At 34.5% G+C, this 21381-nt stretch overlaps 2 protein-coding genes across 3 annotated transcripts in view; one reads left to right on the plus strand and one right to left on the minus strand.

Moving 5' to 3' along the window:
- CENPP (centromere protein P) overlaps window positions 1-21381 on the minus strand; it is a 139974-nt gene that overhangs the window by 26081 nt on the left and 92512 nt on the right. The gene's annotated exons all lie outside the window — the stretch shown is intronic.
- On the plus strand, window positions 253-20120 carry ECM2 (extracellular matrix protein 2). The gene is made up of 11 exons (XM_082767937.1): window positions 253-271; window positions 992-1071; window positions 4488-4807; window positions 8961-9149; window positions 10428-10997; window positions 11311-11426; window positions 11807-11942; window positions 13178-13335; window positions 14767-14906; window positions 16457-16783; window positions 17538-20120. Exons 3-11 carry the CDS (start codon window positions 4513-4515, stop codon window positions 17737-17739), a joined length of 2133 nt encoding a protein of 710 aa, XP_082624063.1. The 5' UTR covers window positions 253-271; window positions 992-1071; window positions 4488-4512; the 3' UTR covers window positions 17740-20120.

Consider the following 21381-nt stretch of genomic DNA (forward strand, 5'->3'; position numbering starts at 1 on the left):
TCCCAATGTCTTTCTGCCACAGGCAGGCTAACAATTATGGTTAACTCAATGGTTATACCATTCCCTGACTATGTCTCAACGTTCCTCAGAGTGTGAATTCAAGCAAACAACAAATTTGTAACGTCCGAACAACTCAGACAACTCCATCTACCAGGTAAATTTGTCATTTCTGAAGCTAAGCAGACTCATCGTCTCCTCAGACTCTGACACACTGCAGCAGCTCTGTCTGAGGATGAAGGAAAAGGCTCTGCTGGCACACAAAGGACTTGTGGTAACGTACCATTTTTCCTCCCTTCCCCCCAAACTCAGTTCTCATATTTGGATTACTAACTTCTGGATTGCTGTGCTTCAGTATCAGGTTTCAGGATGTAATTACCCTTACAAAAAATGAAGGGAAAATGCTTCAGTCTTTTTATTTTCCATGCATAAGATAGAACTTATGGTGAAATCATTGCTGTAATAGGACAAAAGAAAATGTTTCCATGAAAAAAACCTTCAATAAAAAGGTTTGGTTCATATAGATTACAGGCTGACAGAAGAGGATTAAGAAAATACAAATTTAAGAAACATTCTCATTTTAATAAATATTTTTATACTAAGGGTACTCTATCCAAAATATCTTTGTACAATAAAAAATCTACATTAAGTTCATGCCACCTGGAAACAACACTTCTAAATACATAAACCAGAACTGAACGCACATTTTTCAGGTCTTTTAAAAACACTCCATTTTCTCGTTCCTTATGCAACTGTAAGTACTGAAAGAGAAATTTCCAGCTGTGCCTTGTCAGCCTACGGACCGAACGTATTGTGCTGCTTTTCATTTTGCTTAACTGGGGTTTTTAGTTCTCCGAGTAACAGTATTAGCTGATTCTCTGCAGACAGAACAGAACAGCGCGTTGTCCCCAGGGAAAGAAGCTATTTCAGACTTAACTAAGGAATCATCTAACATGTTTCAACAACCCCTACTGTTTCTCTGTTTGTTTTAAAGATATCAGTGTGATTTTGTTTCATTTGCAACTGGAGACTAAATGACACCAAGCAGAATCTCCTGTTAGGTTAGATTACAAGGTAAAATGTTTTACATTTTAAATTACTGCTTAAAGCGTGGTGTTGAATGGCTTAAACTACATGTTAACTTTGCAAATATGTATGAAATAATATTAGCTATTTTTAGTAATACTGAACATAAATGCTTTTCTAGCTTAAGTATGCAATACCAGTTGATTTGCTTTGTGTTTGGTGTGAATGTTTGCCACACACTTCAAGCTTAAACTAACTGAAAATGCAATTAGCTTTGCTGGTATGGCTAAATGTAACTCATTTCTGTGCAATCAATTTAAAGGAGGGTATGTGAAAAATCTTGGTAAATCACTTTAACCCCTGTGTATCTTGAGAAATAACTATGACATTTTAGAAAGATGCTTGAATTTAGACCGGGTCTCAGTTCAAGACTGTCTTTAGATAAAGACAGATTATTTAATAAATTCTGATATTCTGGTATTCTAAAGGATCACTGGTTTAAAAATTAACTATTTCTATTACCATAACAACAAAATAACAGTTACTGAACTTATTGAAGATAAACATTTTAAAAGATGCAAACTACTGAATGTACGTGATAAAAGTAAAGGTTTTAAAGATGCTTATGCATATCATGCATGATCTAAACTTTTATGGGTAAAATCAAAAAGGTATAGCAATGCAGTCATGTTGAGTGTGTCTGGCAACATGAAAATATAGCAATTTGAATTTATTAGCTGTCTATAATCTTATTTTGAAACCTAATCTTTTTTTTACAAAAGTCTTATAAATTGAACAGGTTGAATTGTCAAGTTAAAAGTTGGCTGGCACTATACTAAATACAACTTCCTGATAATAATCTGAGGATTCTGGACACGGTTATAAAAGGCCCAATGCATTTAAGGCCCTTTTCTTGTATGATATTCACAATTTTGGTCTTAAAATGTGAGACACCACTTATTAAATAAGCCAATGAAATAAATGTAGAAATGTAGCTCAGTATTTTGCATACAAGGAACACCATTTGGTTTTAAGTAGTAGTATTAAGTTTTCACTACTGAAAAGCTGACTTAGGGTGAAAATATATGATATGAACAGGAGGGTTAGCCTAAAAGACATTCCCTTGGGGAGGGTGCTTTTTGTTTTTGTTTTAAAATTTGTTGTCATAATATTTTATGAAGGCAATTTTCACTCTATAATAATTGGATCTTAAATATAGTTTTATTATTTATATTGCAAATACTGCAAAACAGGAAAATATTGAGACAGTTTGTACAATAAATGTAATGTAATTCACATTGTATTTTTTCTGACTTAAAAATACCTATATTGAGAATCGAAAAGCATTTCAGTAATGTCACTATAAGACTCGTCGCAGGAAGGAATGGTTAAATGTTAAAATGAACTAAATGTAATGTACCAATATTGCTACTATGTAGCTATGGTGTTATTACAAAGTGTACTATAAAAATGTGACCATAATTGAGATGTCACTAACTCAACAGAATGAATACAGATGTTCAAGACTTTTCTTTGTATGCTCAGTTTTCCCTAAGGGCTCTTTATGCTTTTCATTCAAACACATGGAACAGAAGTTTACTGTGTAATTTTATAGTCAGTCATTACCATACAAGAAAGTTAGAAACCAAAAATATTAGGTCATCTGTCCTGCAACATGAAGTACCAAGAAGCAGGCACTTCCTGAAAAAGAACAGACATCACCAATGCAGAGTACAGGCTTCTCCATCTATTTCATATGTTAACTAACAATAATTTCTTTACGTAAAAAGTCAGTGTACAGTCCATACAGCATTTTTGGAATAATTGTTTTCTCATGGGTAGAAGGTGATGTGAATAAACTCAAGTCTGGATTGTTTTCATTACATGGGAATTTGTATGAGACACCTGGATTTCAAGTTCCCTTAATAGTGGGGATACAAATATTAGCTTACCTTAACAAAATTCTGTAAATAAATATATATATGCTATAATATTTTAAATTTAAAATAGTTGAACACAGAAACCAAAATATTAGGAAAACATCAAACCATATTGTTTTTAAGCTTATTTACTGCCAACTTCCCATTTAAAAACAGAATACAAGAATTATGCTGTAGAAAGCTTCAAAAAATATGCAATCACATGCCTTATGTTAAAGAAAAGTTAGGCAACTTGTAATGAAAAACTTGACCGTTTCCCTTAATCAGAAAATACCAAGATGTATAAACTTCTAAAAAAAAAGTCTTTCAGGCAGAAAGTTCAGGTTCTTAAAGTAATACAAGGTAAGTATTAACACAACATAAGTAACTGTAAGACTAACTCCAAAGAGAAAGGCTAAATATAAAGCCTGGCTGACAAACATCAAGAAAAAGCAATTTTGAATCCCCTTTTGACTTCCTTAGAGAAAACTAATGGACATACTCTAAGCTTTATCTTGGACACAAAGAATAAATGCTATAAGTTTCAAGTTATATCAGCAGTCACTAATTCTCAACATCACAAGAACAACAGTATCTTTAGTCTCAGTTAAATAGGTCCCAGGACAGAGTTTCCTTTCGGAAATAGTAATGCCAAGAGAGCTATGAAAAAGCATTAATAACTTTGGGTATGCATGCAGTAGTTACCCCACTGGGATAGCCATTGCTTGATATGGTTTCCATGCATACTGCTGGATCCTGACTGCTCTGTTCTGGAATGCCACCTATTGGTGACAGTAAGTGTAATGTAAGCACTACAATGTATGTAGGAAGGTTCAAAATATATAGACATACTCCGTTTCTTGGAAAGTAAATGCAGAACACAACCCATTACAGACTGCCATTTTTAGACGACCTACGCAGAACTAAGATTCCATTAAACAAGAGGATGGCTAGAAGTGGAAGCAAAAGTACATCTCTTTTCATCTACGGTGACAACTACCTTGCATAGAAATGATAAACCTAGGGAGCATTTGGAGCAGAATATCAAAAAAGAACTATGCATTTTTCTGTTACTTTGCCATTCCCAAGTTCAGAAGTTACAACAACCTGGAAGAAATATTAGGAATCAAAAAAATGCAGAAACACTTCACAGCTCTCAGGAGCACCCTTTCTGGAAGCAATAACAATTGCTAAACTACAAACGCCTCCTGGCACTGCGAATGTACAGATTCAACTCCTAAATGCAAAGGTAGTACCTCTTTAGCTGCAGGACTGATTGAAAAAGATACAGTTTCATACTCAGTTTGACTCATTCAGCAGTCAGCTGATAAAATATCCTTCTATCCAGTGGTACATTTGAATGGTCAGAGAACCACAGAAGTAAAGTTGCTTAAATGAGCTCTCATAGGGCAATTGATTTCCAAGAGGAAACTTGCTTACGTTGACCTACCATGCATTGGTCCACTTGCTTTAAAAAGTGCAATGTTTGTCTGACACAACACTAAAAGCTCTCTAGATATCTAATTTTCTTCTTTCCCATTCTAGGACATTTTCCGAGACACACAAAAGCATGCAGGCTTCATCATTTGTCTACTGTTTGCTGCTTGTCTCTCTGTGTATTGATTTTTCTCAAAATGAACCTAGTGAAGTTCCTAGGAAGCAAAGGAGAAGAATGCGCAATGGAGGAGCAGGGAAGGGCTCCACTGCCCAGCGCAGGTCTCTGAGACAGCCAAGGATGAAGCTTCCAGCTCCGGTTGCTGTAGCACCCAGCATACCTCTCATTAATATCGATGACGGTGTTATGGGAGTATTTGACTCTCTCATAGGTTTGGGTGGACATGAATCTAGTTATAGTGTCTTACCAGGTAAGAATTAAACCCCTCTACTACTTAGAGTAGACAAATACCTTGCAGACTAATTTTTTCTCTTGATTTCAAATGAAACATGTAAAATCCTGAAAGCTTTATGTTATCTCTATTTGCAACACAGAGTGAAACAAAATTCGATTACCTTTTGCTAAAGTAACTCTGTTGCCTTTTATAATAACTCCATGTCTAGCATATGATGCTTTTTAATTATCTATGCTTAAGCATTACAGATAATCCTGCTTTGCCATGTAAAAGTAAATTCTCTGCAAATTGTCTGCATTCTCCCTTCATTATATCTAATTCAAATTTTGCTGGGATAGTATTTTCATAGCTTCAAATGTATAGCAAGTTTGAAGGCCCTTTTGGAGAATGTCTTGCTCAATATCTCCAAAGTCAACTGAGGCCCTAACACCAATAACACAAGTGTTATTTAAAATGAATTAAGGTCTTGAATTTTTCTCATGTTTAAAAAGCAACATTCAAACTATGTCTACATGCAGTAGATTGGGATTAATTATTTATTTTGTAAATAAATCAATAACATAGTAATAGTTGCAATATGAAGGTTACATTACAAACAAATTTTATGTTTTGAGAAACAAACAAAAAAAACCACCATAATTTCATTGGTCTTTACTAAAGCCTACCTTAGTAATTTTAACATGACTCTCTACAGTCTCCTCAAGGAATACAAGACAAGAAAGAAATTGAAAATTTATATATGTAAGTATCTTTATGGTCCTTAGCACAGAAAAGGGACAGAACACTCTTGCTCTACAACTTTCGTTTGCAGACATTTTCAACATTACAGATGGCAAATTTGGACTCACAAAACAGGAAATTAAGGCTCAGCAAGAGTCTAAAAACCAGACATCTGTTGTAAAGATAAAAAATTCTGAATACTACTATAAATATTTTTAATGTTGAAAACCTAGTTACTAACCAACTGAAAAATCATTGAGGTATTATAATGCTTCATTTCTTTTCATAGAAAGAAGTTTAAAGGTTGAAGAACAGACACTGGGATGTTGTGAAAGACCAGTATAGGGTCATGTCTGCTCTATAGCTCAGGAATACAAAGGCTTCCATTGCAGCACTAAAGGATCACACACTGAATAAAAACACCATATGCAATTTTATGAATAAGAAAGCCCTGACTACCTTTTCTCTACATAAAATGATAATAATCTAATTTCATAAGCAAAATTTAGGCTTTTTTAAGTGTATCACACACAGGAGGCACAACCGCTATATTAATAGGTCTCAACTTTACGGCAAAACATATTTTAGTCATATTTTCCTAACGATTACTGTGTGTTGCAAGTCCTTACTTTCAAAAAGGATGAACCATTTCAAACTGAATAGTTTAAAGTAAGGGAAACTAGAAAAACTCTTAACTATATCATGTCTAGTGTATACTACAGTATTGCTCTTCTAATACATAATGTCAAACTTTAATTTAAAATATATATATATATTAAACAGAGGAAAATGCCACATAAATTGCATACACTTTATGTAAGATATTCCAGTTTCTCTGACAGAGACCATCAGTCATGCTGAAATAATGCATAGTCCCCCCCCAGCCACTCCCCATTTTTTTCTTTCTATCTGGACTTGCATCCAAAAGCTGAGCTAAAACCACTGAACTCATTTTATTTGGAACCTCATGCTGGATTTACACCATATTTCCAAAGGTTAAAAGTCCTGTGCTTATATGCCAAACACTTCAACCACAAGGTATTTTTTAGTCTAGCTTTTAAAGTTCAAAATTTTTGCAAGTTAATGTCAGATTTGGAAAAAACAGAACCTATTAAATAATAGAACACTATTATTAATCATGCTTCAAAACAGAAAAAAATGCAATCCAAAACCCAGAACTGAATTATCATTCTTCTAGCTACTTATTCTGCTGTGAGTAGCCTAAATAAACAATCTACACATACCATTTGCAGGATGCAAATTAAGAGCTTAAAGAGAATTTTAATGGCAACCAAAGATATCTCTTTCCTCCACATAAAGTTCATGTGAACTCACTTAAATTAAATCAAAGAGTTCACCACAGCATAAGGAAATTTACAGTTGTTTGTCCTTTACAGACTAAATAAAGTTTGCATTTTAAGCAGAGCAGAATTCGAAGTATGCTGTTGTTGCACTATTTCTAATATGTTTTAAATGTCACTTCTCCCTACTCAATGAATAAGAAGTTTAAGGGGCATCTCAACCCAGTCTTTACTCCGTCTTGTATAAGAATTCCAAAGGAAGGACTGATAGCAGTTCTGCAAAGCAATAAAGGGGTACCTTCTTTGCCTGTGAGCACACATGCTTGTTTTGTCTTTTAAGTAACTCTCATGCACACAGAAAACAGAATAATTTGTTAGAGAAGTAGGCAGAGGCCAAGTCCTACCATCCCATATCTTTATGCTAATTCAGACAAGATTTGCACCAATTTCAGATACAGTCTAGTAGCCCAAACAAAATAAAGAATTGAAGGAAGTACAGAAGAATTTCCACCTCAAGCCAGATATGTTCCCCAGAAACAGCTGACATTTTATTGTTTAACATGAGAAAGTGTAGCGTCCTTTTGTTTCCTTTGGAGATCATTTAAAAGAAACACGGTGGCTTACTGGCAAGTACATAAAAACCAGAAGTCTGGATCCAGCAAACAGTAGGATTATAGATACCTGGGTAGAGTGGCAAAGACTTACAGCCAACTAACATTTGGTGTGGGCTAACTCATCTCCTCCCTCAGTTAATACGGCTTTAGTTGATCAGAGCACAACCTTATGCTGCAGAAACTATATATATATAACCTGGACTTACTGGACCTTTGAAAAACACAGGACATAACTGTTGAAAAGCTTCCTTTTTCCCCTTTCTATCATCCAATCTTAGGATGATGCTGATAATTAGTATTTATTTTAGAAAACAAGTTCATGTCCAATGGGAATACTTTTGTTATGAAATTAAGACTAGAACTGCCTTGAAGGACTTTTGCAAAATGCTAGATTTTGAGTTAAATATTAATATCAGAGATACATGTAGTTCAAGCTTTTATTTGAAGCAAATCTGTACAAGTCTTGTTAGGATATTTAGAGACTCTCCTACCCATTCTCCCTTTACAACTGAGCAACCAAGCAGGAAGCAGGGAAGGTGGTGTTAAAACTACCTCTGCACACAATCCTTCTAGTGACAATGCCTGTCTCAAATGAAAGCCTCTTGCACGTAAATTCCATTGAGATAAGATTTTTCCACTGTATTAGACAATCTTTATACTGGCTGAAGGAGAAAGTCAAACCATCCTTAGGAAAAGAGAAAAATTTTTCTTTAATTTGCCCTTTCCAGCACATAATGTAGAAGTGGTTTGTCAGCTTGAAATGAATCCTTCAGCAATGCATTCTTACAGCAGTCAGGCAGAAAAAAAGGAAGATGTATAGAGTAAAGTTGTTCACCAGGTTCAGAGGTATGCTTGCAAATAGCATCTTACTAGGCATTACAGTGCAGACTTTACTTGCATTGTCTATGAACACTCACTACGAAGTGAATATTGACACCTGCCCAGTTCCTCAGAGCCTTAACAAAAATTTCTCATTTAGTGTGCAAGACATTAGTAAAGATGTCCCCTTCACATGAGAGAGGCAGAAGGGGACCTGGAAAAATAATTCTCAAGTTCTGTGTGATTCATTTTAATGTCATAGTAATGAAGAAATTTTCTTCTTCTTTTTCAACCGTACCTATGCATGACTTTCATTGACCTTCATTTCTAAGGATGGAGAGGAAAGAGGAGATGTCATGCACAAGTCCCCCAGAAACTCACCATCCAGATTTAGTTTTCCCATGTTAAGAAACTCTCTGAATTTGAATAATTTGGGAGTTTTTCTAAAAGATGAAGCTGGTAGGGGTCCTCATCAATTGGCATAACTATTACAACAACTGCCTGAAACAGTGGGAGCAGACAAACAGAGATTAGAGAATACTCATTAACTGAAGACAATGCTATCAAGAAAAGTAAGGAATAAGGATATGATACTTAGAATGGAGTATATTTTGTGTTTTCAAAATGAGAACGAAATAGTAGTGCTTATTTTCAAAGTTTTGATGTAAACTCTTGTTTTTATTTCTGTTTAAGCTTTCTATTTCTTTTTCTTAGGAAAAAAGGGGCAGTGCACAGCTAATGGGATGATTATGTTTGATAAAGCTGTCTGGTCTCCCAAGCCCTGTGTGACTTGTCTCTGTTCAAAAGGAGAAGTAATCTGTGATACAGCTATGTGCCACCCTTTGAAGTGTCCAAAAACTATTATACCTGCAGGAGAATGCTGCCCAGTTTGTTCTGATACTGGTAAAGTACATCATAATATTTTTACTGTTTCTAACCTAACTCAAGCAAAACCTTACATAAAAGTTACACTTAATATTATCAAGTATTACTAGCTACCCATTATACAGTTACAGAGAAAACAAGCCCTGAATTATGTGGAAAGAGCAGGTCTAGATGAGTATGAGTTGATATTTAGAAAGATAATTATATATATATATTTTTTTTTTTCATCTTTTCTCCTACATTTATAAAAATTTACTAAATATACCAAGAAAGAACATCTGGTTCCATTTTATATCCCACTTCCATTCACAAAAGACTCTAGCCAGGATACTAGCCACTATTATTAATATAGTATCAAGTCTAGAAAGTATTTGTTAAAAGTGTAAAAACACATGCAGCTATTAGATATAAATCAAGAGGAGAAAGTTAAGCGGAACAAAAGGATGACAATCATGCTTGTGCTTCAAACAAATTATACAGAAGTGTTATTTTTAAAAATAAAAGAAACTGAGGAGATAAAGATAGAATGTGATTTCCTTCCACTTGTTCCCAATACTCTCCATTTGCAAAGTACTAAACCTAACCTCCTCTTGTTGTCAAGTTATTATTCAGCTTTTTTTTTGTGTGTGTATGTCTAACACACACACAGAGAAATGTACTGAGGCAGGACAGAAATTAACTGTAGAACTAGAAATGATGTTGCTTGAAACATTTCAACTCCATTTATTAAACTTGCTGTGTTATGCTAGTAAAAGCTTCACTTTGGCAATTGGGTTAAAACATTTCCCTGGTTACCTCTACACCTAGAGCCATCTCTACACTTGGCAGTCCCTTACACAGGAGAACATGCAATAGCCTTTGTGAATTTTATTCAAATTACCTTCCTCCTACTCCCAGACATACTTTTTCACTTCTCTAGACCTCTGCATCAAAGCCAAAAAATAATAATTATGCTAATGCAAAAAAGAAGGCAACAAAGGTTATGTTCAATTCTTTCCGCTTTTTTTTTTTTTTTTTTTCCTAGAGTTGCAGAGGGTCATACCCACCCACAAAATGTTTTTCTTGGTTGGCTTAATCATTCATCAAAGTCTGACTCTTCTGTCAAGTAGCAATATAACACCATATTATCATTATTTCAAATCATATTCTAAGGGAAATACTACTCTTCTACAGTTACTGTTTATTTTTATCTTTATGTGAAGGGAACATTGTTTACTAAACCTTTAGTTTCATACCTTCTCATCAGACTTTTTTGTTTGTTTGTCTGTTTTATTATTATTCTCATTACCTGGTCAGCTTCTTCATTGGATTCAAATATTATTTCACTGGATGACATAACTGAGTTGTCTGGTGATTCTCCAGCTCCCAATGACCTTGACAACCCCAATGTTCTGCCATCAGCACATACTAAAACTGAAAAAGATGAACTGCTCAGAACAGAAGTGGTAGAGTTTAAAGACAAAGATGTTCATAGGAAGGATGAAAAGAAAGGAAGAAGGAAAGGCAAAAAGAATCGACATAAGTATAAAGTGTATCAGAAAGAAAAGAGGCCTGTCACAAGAAAGGATGAAGAAAGAAGGCTATCATTTGAAGAGGAAGACCTACAACTTCAAAAAGAAGAAATAAAGAAAAGGGAAGAAATAAGAACAAGAGAGAGAGATACAGAGGAAGAACAGTATGAAAGTGATGAAGATGATGGTACTTTTGGAATGCCATCTCGTTTCCCCATTCCTATTCCACCTATAGAAGCTCCTCCTTTGCCATCTGGATGTTCCACCTCAGAATCCACAGTAAGCTGTATTAATGCCAAACTTACACAAATACCACCCATCACAGATCCAGATCTCACAAGTCTAGACCTTACAGGTAATTAGTGGGTCTGCTTATTATTTTTCTCTCTAATTAACATTAACCATTCTCAAATCCACTCAGCAGTAGCATTAATATATAACAATTTCTTATCATAGAAATGCATTAATAATTTTACAGCTGAGTCTAACACAATAAATTAAAAATTCAAGTTTTTTTTATATACTAGAGGTTAAATAGTAATATAAACATATCTATCTATAAATATTTTATATAATACAACTATTTCTGTTATATATTTTTACATGTACAGTACTACACAACTCAATACATACTGTAACTCAAACTGTTTTCTTGAATTCTGTCCCAGGAAACATTATTACTACTATCTCAGATGAAGCATTCAATGGGATACCTAATTTGGAATGGATTGATTTGAGTAAAAATAATATTACCTCTTCTGGCATAGGTTCACATGCGTTCAAAGTAAGAAATCTAACTTTTCTATTATCCAATGACTGAATATTATTACCTGAAGGAAAGTTTTCCAGTTTTAAGTTCCTGGATCTAAAACAGTTTACACCTAATACATATAACCACAGTATAATTACAATACAATTAAACGTGGTTATTTCAAGAAATTACTCTTGCAATCAAGAACAGCCAGAGATTTTTGAATGACATTAACCAAGCATTAAATGTTAAATAATCATAAGTAAGAAACACCGGCAGGTACTGCACTGCTACTGAAAAAATCTTCAAAATCCTTGTGGTTAATGAAATGGTAACTGTGATCATGCTGTATGTTTAACCATGTATTTTAGACCTTGATAATCTGCATTCTCTTCTTCATCCTTATAATTAAGATCCTGAAAAAGCTCAAACGCTTGTATTTGGATGGAAATATGCTGGTACATATTCCCTCTAGATTGCCATCAACTTTGGAAGAAATAAAAATAAATGACAACCAGCTCCATGCCATTGAAGAAGATGCCTTACAAGGTATTCAGAAAAATAATATTGATCATATGAAAAGATTACAATACATCTGAAAAGCAGACTATTCAACCAAATGCATCTGACTGGATATAACCAGAGAAATAATTACTAACTTTAAGCTTCATGTTTTCAAAAGGCATCAAAAGCTGAAAGATTTGCATGACCGAGTTTTTTAAAATTGCATTTTTCCTTCTTATACAATTGTCACTTTCTCAATAAAGTTATATTTAAAGTTTCTAAGTAAAAGTTGAAGTATGCTGAAGATACGTACTCTCCTGACCCATAACCTGATTGCTCTGTGTCAAATAACACAATCAGAGCAACCCATGATTATTTTAAGTCAAACTAAATGTAGGCTGATACATGATCCATGTCATAATTTGACTACTTTTTGCTCCCTTTCCTCTGCTGCCAAAAGGGTCCCCATGGAAACAGGATTAGTTTAGTGATACAGCTCTCTATGGAGCAATAAAAATGCTTGAGCTGAGACAAAGGAAATGTAGGCCAAAGGAGTAACAAGAAACTTTCAGTTTTTGTAATGATTGGATTGTACTATTAGGAGGAACAATATAAAGCTTCTGTAAAAAACAAAGAAGCTATCAAAAAAACCCCCACAGTTATGTGGTTTATATGTGAATGAGGAACTAAGCATTATGAAGTAGTATTTCTTGCTTACGTGTAATGAGCAACACTGCTTTCTTCTGAGACCTACATTTGGATGGCTGAGATCTACGCGATCGTTTCCTTTGGAAGGTGGAACAGTGTAATCTGTGAAGGGTTCTCAACACTCGGTACAGTAAGTGGTTGAAAGGAGTCAGACAGGGAAGGGAAGGAATGACTAAGAAAGGGTAACATCCACTGTCACGTAAGTGACGGGAGACCCGTGGGGATCATTGGGCAACTGCACAAAGGTCAGCGCCAGCACAGACACATAGCATGCATAGAGCCAGTAAGGCATAAAGGACCTGTAAGAACTAGCCCCAGTTCTTGCAGCTGCCTTTTCCGTTCTGAGTAGGAGAGAAAACTATAAATAAGAAGCCTCTATTAAATCTCTAAAATTCTACAAACTAATCAAAACTAATTCTATGACTATGAGATAATGAACCTTTTAGGAAAAGGCTACATTTTTTCATTACTGTGAACTGATTATATTAATGTTTAAGATGCTTTAATATGAATTAACTAGATATGAGATGGCATTCACTAACAGGAATTCCTACTTTTTTTTTTCCCTCCAGATTTAAAGAACCTGGTCACCTTGGAATTAGAGGGAAATAAACTTAGTGAAGCAAATGTCAGTCCTTTGGCCTTCTATCCTTTGAAAAGTCTCTCTTATTTGCGACTGGGAAGAAATAAATTTAGAATTATCCCACAAGGTCTTCCCACTACTCTTGAGGTAAAAACCAAACCAAACCAAAAAAAAGCAAGCTTTATTTTCCAGCCATACTTATCCTTTTTACTGCTTTACTATCATCAGATGAAGATTAATTTTAATTTTAAATATTTGTTTCTAGTTATACTAATTCTTATTGCTAAATTTTTCTTTACAGAAATTTACTTAACACCAACTTTATCCCAAACAGTGTCTCTCAAGTCTGAATTTCTCTAGTATACTCTCACAAAATAGCGTAGCCTGCAAGAAAATTTAAGAAAACTATCAGTCCTGTTTGTTCAGTCACACAGCATAATGTTCTAGTGCAAAAACATTGTTCACAAGATAGCAACAATAATAATCAGAGAAACAGAAAACCTGTTTCATAATGAAAGACTGAAGGAACCAAGATTGTCTAGGTCTGGAAGGGAGAGAAAACCAAAAAAGCTCCTTTCATGCCTATAGCTAACCATCCTTTTCCTTTTTTGAAAGATTTACGTCTCATTTTTCCAGTTTTTCCAAATCTTTGCTAAGTTCTTCCTCATTTGGGGATGAGGGGCTGAACAGGTTTCTTCCCTGAGCAATTTCATCCTCTCTTGATTTTTAATCAAATAATTTCTTCTTTTGGTACTCTCCTCTATCTCCTTCCTCTGCCTAGAATTTGAACTTACATTTGTTTTGGATTTTGTTTGTTTGTTTTGATTTATCTGTTTTATTTAAGGACAAGTGTGAAAGATATTTTCCCCCTCTTCATTCTCAGTATAGTTTCATTTGTAACATACCTCAGTCGTCTCTTCAAAGATCATTCTTGCTACCTATTATTTTCATGATCTCTCTCAATTCTGTCTTTCCCTTTCTTCTTCCTGATTTCAGTGTCCTTGTATTTATTTCTTTTTATTCCTGGAATCATCCATAACCTGAAATGTGAAAGGAAAATACAGAAAGCTAGCTCTAGCTACACCAGCAATATCTTTCTATAGCAATATCTTCTGCTGCAGCTACTGCCTGCAACTTTTCTTTGGCCTAATGTTCTCCACTTCCCATTCACTCACATGTTACAGGTTTCTTTTTTTGACTGACTTGGTCCCTACAGCAAACACCTGACAAGTTTTTCTACTTGCTCATATGCTTTGGCAACATCTAATTTTAAACCAACACTTAATAAGCATACAGACAATGAATTTCAGGCTAAGAAGTCACTTTTCTCTTTTCCCAAGGCCCTCCTCTGCAGCCCTTAAATTCTATTTCAGATCCTTCATAAACTTTAGTCACTGCTCCTTTTTTTTTTTTTTCTTCATGTCACGTTTATCCGATGCTACAAGCCATTATCAGGAAGTTAATCTTTGCTTTTGTAAACCACAGTTTTGATACATTGCAGACTCACAGCATTAAGTTTTGTAAAACACTGACATTGTATTTTGCTTACACAAATTTCCTTTCCAAATGCTCTTATAGGAGTTATACCTTGAAAACAATCAAATTGAAGAAGTATCAGAAATTTGCTTTAACCATACAAGAAACATAAATGTCATTGTGCTAAAGCATAATAAATTAGAAGAACACAGAATAGCACCTTTGGCTTGGATAAACCAAGAGTAAGTAAGAATCATTTAAACTAGTTTTATTTTTTTCTGTTATCCATAAGTCAGATAATTAAATAAATATTTAGACTTTATTATTTTAACTTGGAATTCTGTTTATCTTTTGATTTGACAGTTTCTCTTAGCTATTTTTTCTTAATTTTCCTTTGCTTAAATTGTATAATCTAGGAAATAACCAGTCAGCTTTAAAACAAAAGTGATCTTATACCTCAAACCTGTACCATATTAACATAGAAGTGTAGATATTTTTTCTGACCATCCAAACAAATAATTAATATTATCAATAGTACTCCATACAATTATATGATAATTTTGTATTAATACGTTATCTCAGAGGTAATTTTAAGATAACTGAATATTGTGCTAGTATTATTTCCCATTAGATTAAAAAACACAGAAGTAAATAAGTAAGTAAATAAGTAAATAAGGGAGGACTGTGCAGCCCCATTACATAAGAGTAGAATACAATGTGAGAGCAGAATATAAGCAGAGCTGGCAGTAAGAATGAAAGAAGCAAAAGACTGCACCACTTTTGTTTCTTCTGGCAAACACACACGTAAACTAAAATATTCAACTAGAGCAGACCTGGCAAACACGCATTGTCTGCTCTCCTCATTTGCTAGTTATCATTCTGAAGCTTTAAAAATAGCTCCAATGATACCAGCTCTGTTGAGTACTTAGCACATATCACAATATATACCAAGATGGGTTTTGGAAGGCATAAGGATATTAGCTGAGCATCCATGTGTCATCAACCATCCAAATCTTCAAAATTTAAGAAGTGGGTCATGTTGCAGAGACAATGGGACTGTTCTGACTAAAATAAGACTACTGTCCAAACCACTCTTCTGTTTCACAAAAGTTAATGCTACTTAAAATCTCACTACTTAAAGCACATGGAATACTCAAGTAGTTTCTGTGGAAAGGATGTGTTGAGCTACACAGTGTATCTTGCCTTAACTTATCAGCTGCAGTCCTAGCAGTTGATTTGTAGATTTGTAAACCGCTTAATCTGAAAAGAACACACTGTTACTAATAGCTGCTTTCAGCTCTGTGAGGGAAGCAATCTGGAATGCTTCTAAAGCAGCCATTCACAAAACAATTCAGTTTCAGATGGGCTTTAGAATAACATTTAAAAATCCATGTCAATGGTATGAATGGCAAATTCCCAAGCTTAATATGTACATTCTAGGGTCACTTATTATTACAATTCTGCAATGCTTATCAATCACAAACTAAGCCCAAGTTTCCTCTGTTCAACCCCATCTCTACTCATTACTGTAGATTTCTTCCTGTCAACAGAAATCATTATGCTTGACTGATAATTAATGACTTCAATTCCTTCTGTTCCCAGAGTAATTACATAGACAACGTTCCATCAAATGCATTCTGTTCCATTAACAGAAACAAATTTCTCTTTTAAAAGAGATTTTTTGTGAATTTCTGTGTTACCATGTTAAAAGCATTGTTTTGTAGAGACTGTAGCATTTACAACACAGTACGCTATAATGTTTCCATCCCATTTTCTTTCTCCTTTGATGCAGGAACTTGGAATCAATTGATCTCTCCTATAATAAGTTGTATCATGTTCCTTCCTATCTGCCAAAATCCTTACTACACCTGGTACTTATAGGAAATCAGATTGAAAGGATTCCAGGATATGTCTTTGGTCATATGAAGCCAGGGCTGGAGTATCTCTACCTGTCCTTCAACAAACTCACTGATGATGGAGTAGATCCAGTATCATTTTTTGGAGCATATCACTCTCTGAGAGAGTTGTTTTTGGATCACAATGAATTGAAGTCTGTACCTTTTGGAATTGAAGAAATGAGAAAATTACGTTTTCTAAGACTGAACAATAATAAAATAAGGTAATAGGAAGCTTTTTGTTACACTATTGGCATTAAAATAAAAGTTATATGACATGTTTTCTTTTAAGGACTTTTAGTAAATCCTTTCTTTTTTAAAATTTGGAGGAGGAGCTAAATCCCAGGTCTTCCACTGCAGCATTACTTCTGCACGTAATAGGAGAATAATGTGGTTTCACCCTCCCTCCTAGCTCTAAAAAACGCTCACAGAGATGCCGAGCACCAATTCTCTCCAGGAAACCTCTCTGTAATACTGCTGGGACCCACTAGGGCAGCTCCAGTTGGATAAGGCACAGCAAAGCACCAGCTTTTTCTGCTCTTGGGTCAGAGACCAAACCGGTTATAAAAAAAAAATGGAAAGAGTTTTCAGCTGTTTATGACCACTGAAAGTGTCTTATCAGTACTTTTCAGTCAGCTGCAGCTGTGAAGTCAGACATTTTTTCTGTTTCATTTCCACTGTTTCCAAAACAGAGGAATGATAGATGAAGGATCTTATGTATGTTATACAGTAAGTTTCATACTGTCATACAACTTGGCAATACTTTTCTCAGGAAAAGGAATAACATGGTATAAATGAGAAAATGCAAGGAGAGAATTTAAGAAAGAATGATCTCCAAAGCTCTTAAATAAATATCTTAGAAAATTTAATTTACTGAACAACATTTTCAAATCTTAATAAATCATATCTCTGAAATAAATTATGAAGTTATGAAGTATCTGTACTAATTAAAATATAATCCCTCCCACAATATCACAGGACGGTCCCTCCAGAACGCATCTGCAGGACTCATCCCGACGATGTCAATGACAACAGTGAAGAGGACGAGAATGAAGATTCACGTCTAGAACACGTTCATCTTGAAAACAACTACATCAACACGAGACAGCTATCACCGCATGCATTTTCGTGCATAAGATCCTATTGCAGTGTTGTTCTTAAACCACAGAAGAGTAAATAAATACCTAACTTTTGCATTGCAAAACCTCTCTCTAGACAAACAGGTTTATTTATTCTCTGCTACCAAAAGGTCTGTCTATTTCTGATCTAAACCCTTTTACTGCGATAAATTATACAGAAGACATTATTTACTGTAGTAAGGTATTGGTGCATTTCTTTATATTGTTTCATTATACGAAAGGTTAAATGTAAAAATAGAAGCTCAAGACTGTCATAAATTTCTATTTCCATTTCTACTGACGAAACTTCTACTTCAACAGATGATATTGTGAGCTCAGACACCCTCACATCAAATTTCAGAAGAATCATAGGATATGCTGAGTGGGAAGGGACCCACAAGGATCACAGAGTCCACACCTGGGTCCTCACCATATGCCTGAGAGCACTTTCAAAAGATAATAATATAGCTAAACACTCAACTTGTTCCAATTTAAACTGACTAATTGAATTTAAGTCATTTTAAATGATGGCATTAGCTTTAAAAATGATACAAATGAAAATCCCTAAACTATGAACATTCAAGTAGTGCAAGGATCAAATTTCTTAAAACATACCTGGTACTGGAGAAATTTCCTACACAGATTTTTTTCTCTTCCACCTGACATTTCAAGGAAAAAATACTAAACTCTTTGTTTTAGAGAGATGACCCAAGTATTCAAGTGCAGAATTTGATGAGTTAGAGGAACTAATTTCTGTCTGGATTTTTTAAACAGTCTATAAATTATTATCTTTTATTATTATTATTTTTAAACAAGGATGGTAGGTCCCATTCACTTGCACAATCCTTAGTTTAATCAGATTTTTATACTGTACAGGAACAGGATCATGTTGCCTATTTATATGACTAATTAGACCTCCTTGAAACTTTCAAACATCCAGTTAGTAGTTATTTGAAAACTTCTAGATAGTCAAAAGATCACACTTGTAGAGACAATATTGATACAGCAGTTTCAGGTGATTTGATATTAATGTTTGCTTAGGTACACAAAGTAAGTATTTATGAATAGATCTGTATCCCTAGAAAGGAGTTCAATCTCTTGGAGAATTCAAAGGAAAGAAGCCTTTTTAATATTCTGCTCCGGTTTTAATATTACATTCTTTTTCTAAAGTGTTCTATTTTTTTTTTTTTAATAGAAAATACCTAATATTTTTCTTTTAAAGAATAAATTCCATTAAAATTCAAAGTAACTCTAACATCTTTCATATTTATTAAATTCTACAGTACTTTTTTGAAAGAGTAGGCTTGTGATAGGAAATGATCAGAGATAACTGACAAATCATTTTTCACACAATTACTTTCCACTTGCTCTTGGGCTATTCTGTAAGGAATGAAAAAAAAATTACTCTTTTCTCCAGTACTATAGGCATGCTGCTTAATCTTCAGAATGGGTGGGAACAAAGGATGAAATAGCTTAATATAGGGACTGACATTTCAAAAGGCATATAAAAGCTGTAAGCAACTGCACACCATAAAAACCTTCTAGGGATACATTTCAACTACTGAATTGTAATTTTCTTCCCTTCACTCTGGAATTGAGGGTTGCATGATGCATTTCCCAAACATCCCAATCTACTGCCAGCAAATGTGCTATATAATTAGCATAAATACATCACTCATGACCACTTAATGGTGAAGGTTCCTCCCCTCCCCCATTTTAACGTACTATAGACAGTCTATACAAACACCTGACTTCTGTTTTCTCTGAAGCTATACAATCATGATGAAAGCAAAATTACCTTGTTCTCTCTTATTCATATAAACTATTACCTGCAAGGCACATTGGTACCTCATGTGCAGTTAAAATACAATGTATCTCTTGTACGAAAAAATTTTAAGATATGTGGATTTTGTAAAAAGATTGCTTTGGATATTTTGTTGGTCACTAGTCATATGGTAATGATTTCTTTCTCCAGTATGTGCTTTTTCACTTTTAAGATACCATAAAAGTGAATTTTAAGCAAGTCATTTGTCTTAGATCTTTCCTCCGGTCACTTAATACAATGAGTACCACGCTTATTTGAAGCTACGCTATGATGAGTTGTTCATACAAGAAGCACTTGATAACATAACATGACAAAGTAAAGTTATGGTACAAATACAATGCCATAGCAGTGAAACAGAGACTGAAGGAAACACCTTCTGGAGACAGCACAGAACAGTAGCACAGGCAAAAGACCAAGAAGAAAGAAGTCAAGGGATGGATGTTATGTAACAAATGGATGGTTGCTCACTTAAGAAATACACGGACAATTAAACTTGATAACATTTCCATATGCCAAATGTAAGCAGTTTAAGTCTGCTCACTCTTCAAAATCAGCCGCTAAATTGGAAGTGAAAAGGGGTTTATAATAAAATAAATAAATCCCTCTACATTTTAAGAGTGAGTCTCAAATAATTTTATAAACAGGATTATAACCATTTTACAGCTTGTGACAGTAAGACAGAGAAGTGACCTGACCATTCTTGGTCAAGAAAAATATGGGAACAAAGTCAGAATCTTCTGGCCACCAGAAGGGTAAAAATATGCAAAGACAGCTCAACAAACAAGAAAATAGTAGTAATAAAAACCCCTACAGCTACTGTTTATTCTCTAAAATATGTTTGAGTAAATAATCTTTGCAGGCTTGCATTGTAATTTAATATACTTGAATAGGCATTTAAGAATAGAATATAGTTCTGTTAAAGTATTATTTGTCTCAGAAGGCTCTTATAGAAATACTATGAAACACACCCTGTAATAACCTTCTTGTAATATTCTCCTGGAATTGAAATAATTTGTGTGAGCCCCAGTGGCACCAATCTCTCGAAAATCTGTTAAGTCTTATAGAAGTTGACACCACCTGATCAACAAGAAGCTCAGCTGAGTTGCTTGGAGAGACTTCCCATTACTCCTAGTCAGGTGGCATAATGACTGCCAACAGGAGTTCAGTGCGTGCAAACATGCAAATACTTGCTGAGAATGTGGCTGAGGAAGCAAATTGTTAAGCTGATCTTTTATCAAGTAACAATATTGAACCAAAATCAGGTTTGGGTGGATGCACAGAAGTGCTCTCATTTCTCCTGTTCTCCACATGCAGAAGTAGCTGCAGTTCATATTCCTGGAGAGAATCAAGAAAGAACAAGCTGCAGATTGCTAAGACTGCAAAGAGATGTCTCATTAACAAATTAACCATTTTTTTAAAACCATTTAAGAGAGCAAACTGCTTGGAGTAGGGCAAAAATCTGAATAAAATACTGTTAGTAATCCAGCCATAGACAAATGTAAGGTACATATATCTGAATACATAGGTGTAATGTGTATGTTGAAACTATGAAAGGGTAATATAAAGGCGGTAAGAGGCCAAGAACTGCAAAGGTTAGGATTCAACAGCATTAGTAACTCCAAAACCACAATGCTTTTAGGCACAAGAGGAAATTTGGGGCTTTATATTCTGTTATATTTCTAAGTCATTATTTGTACTGTTCACGTGTGCATCATACATACATACAAGTTCTTACTTGGACAAGGGCTGCTAAATCCTTCAGGCAAGTCCCATTATAAGCTCAAACATGATGCTAATGCTTCACCATAACAGAACATATCTTGTGATTACCACCTTATTAATAGAAAATAAGTTGGCATTGACATTGAGTAGGATCTTT

The sequence above is a fragment of the Aythya marila genome, assembly GCF_965140915.1.
Source record: "Aythya marila genome assembly, chromosome: 10".
NCBI classification, from domain to species: Eukaryota; Metazoa; Chordata; class Aves; order Anseriformes; family Anatidae; genus Aythya; species Aythya marila.

Coding starts and splice junctions, on each gene's coding strand:
- ECM2 (XM_082767937.1), top strand. CDS start 4,513: ATGCAGGCTTCATCATTTGTCTACTGTTTGCTGCTTGTCTCTCTGTGT. Junction 10,998..11,310: donor CACAAGTCTAGACCTTACAG/GTAATTAGTGGG, acceptor ATTCTGTCCCAG/GAAACATTATTACTACTATC. Junction 16,784..17,537: donor CTGAACAATAATAAAATAAG/GTAATAGGAAGC, acceptor ACAATATCACAG/GACGGTCCCTCCAGAACGCA.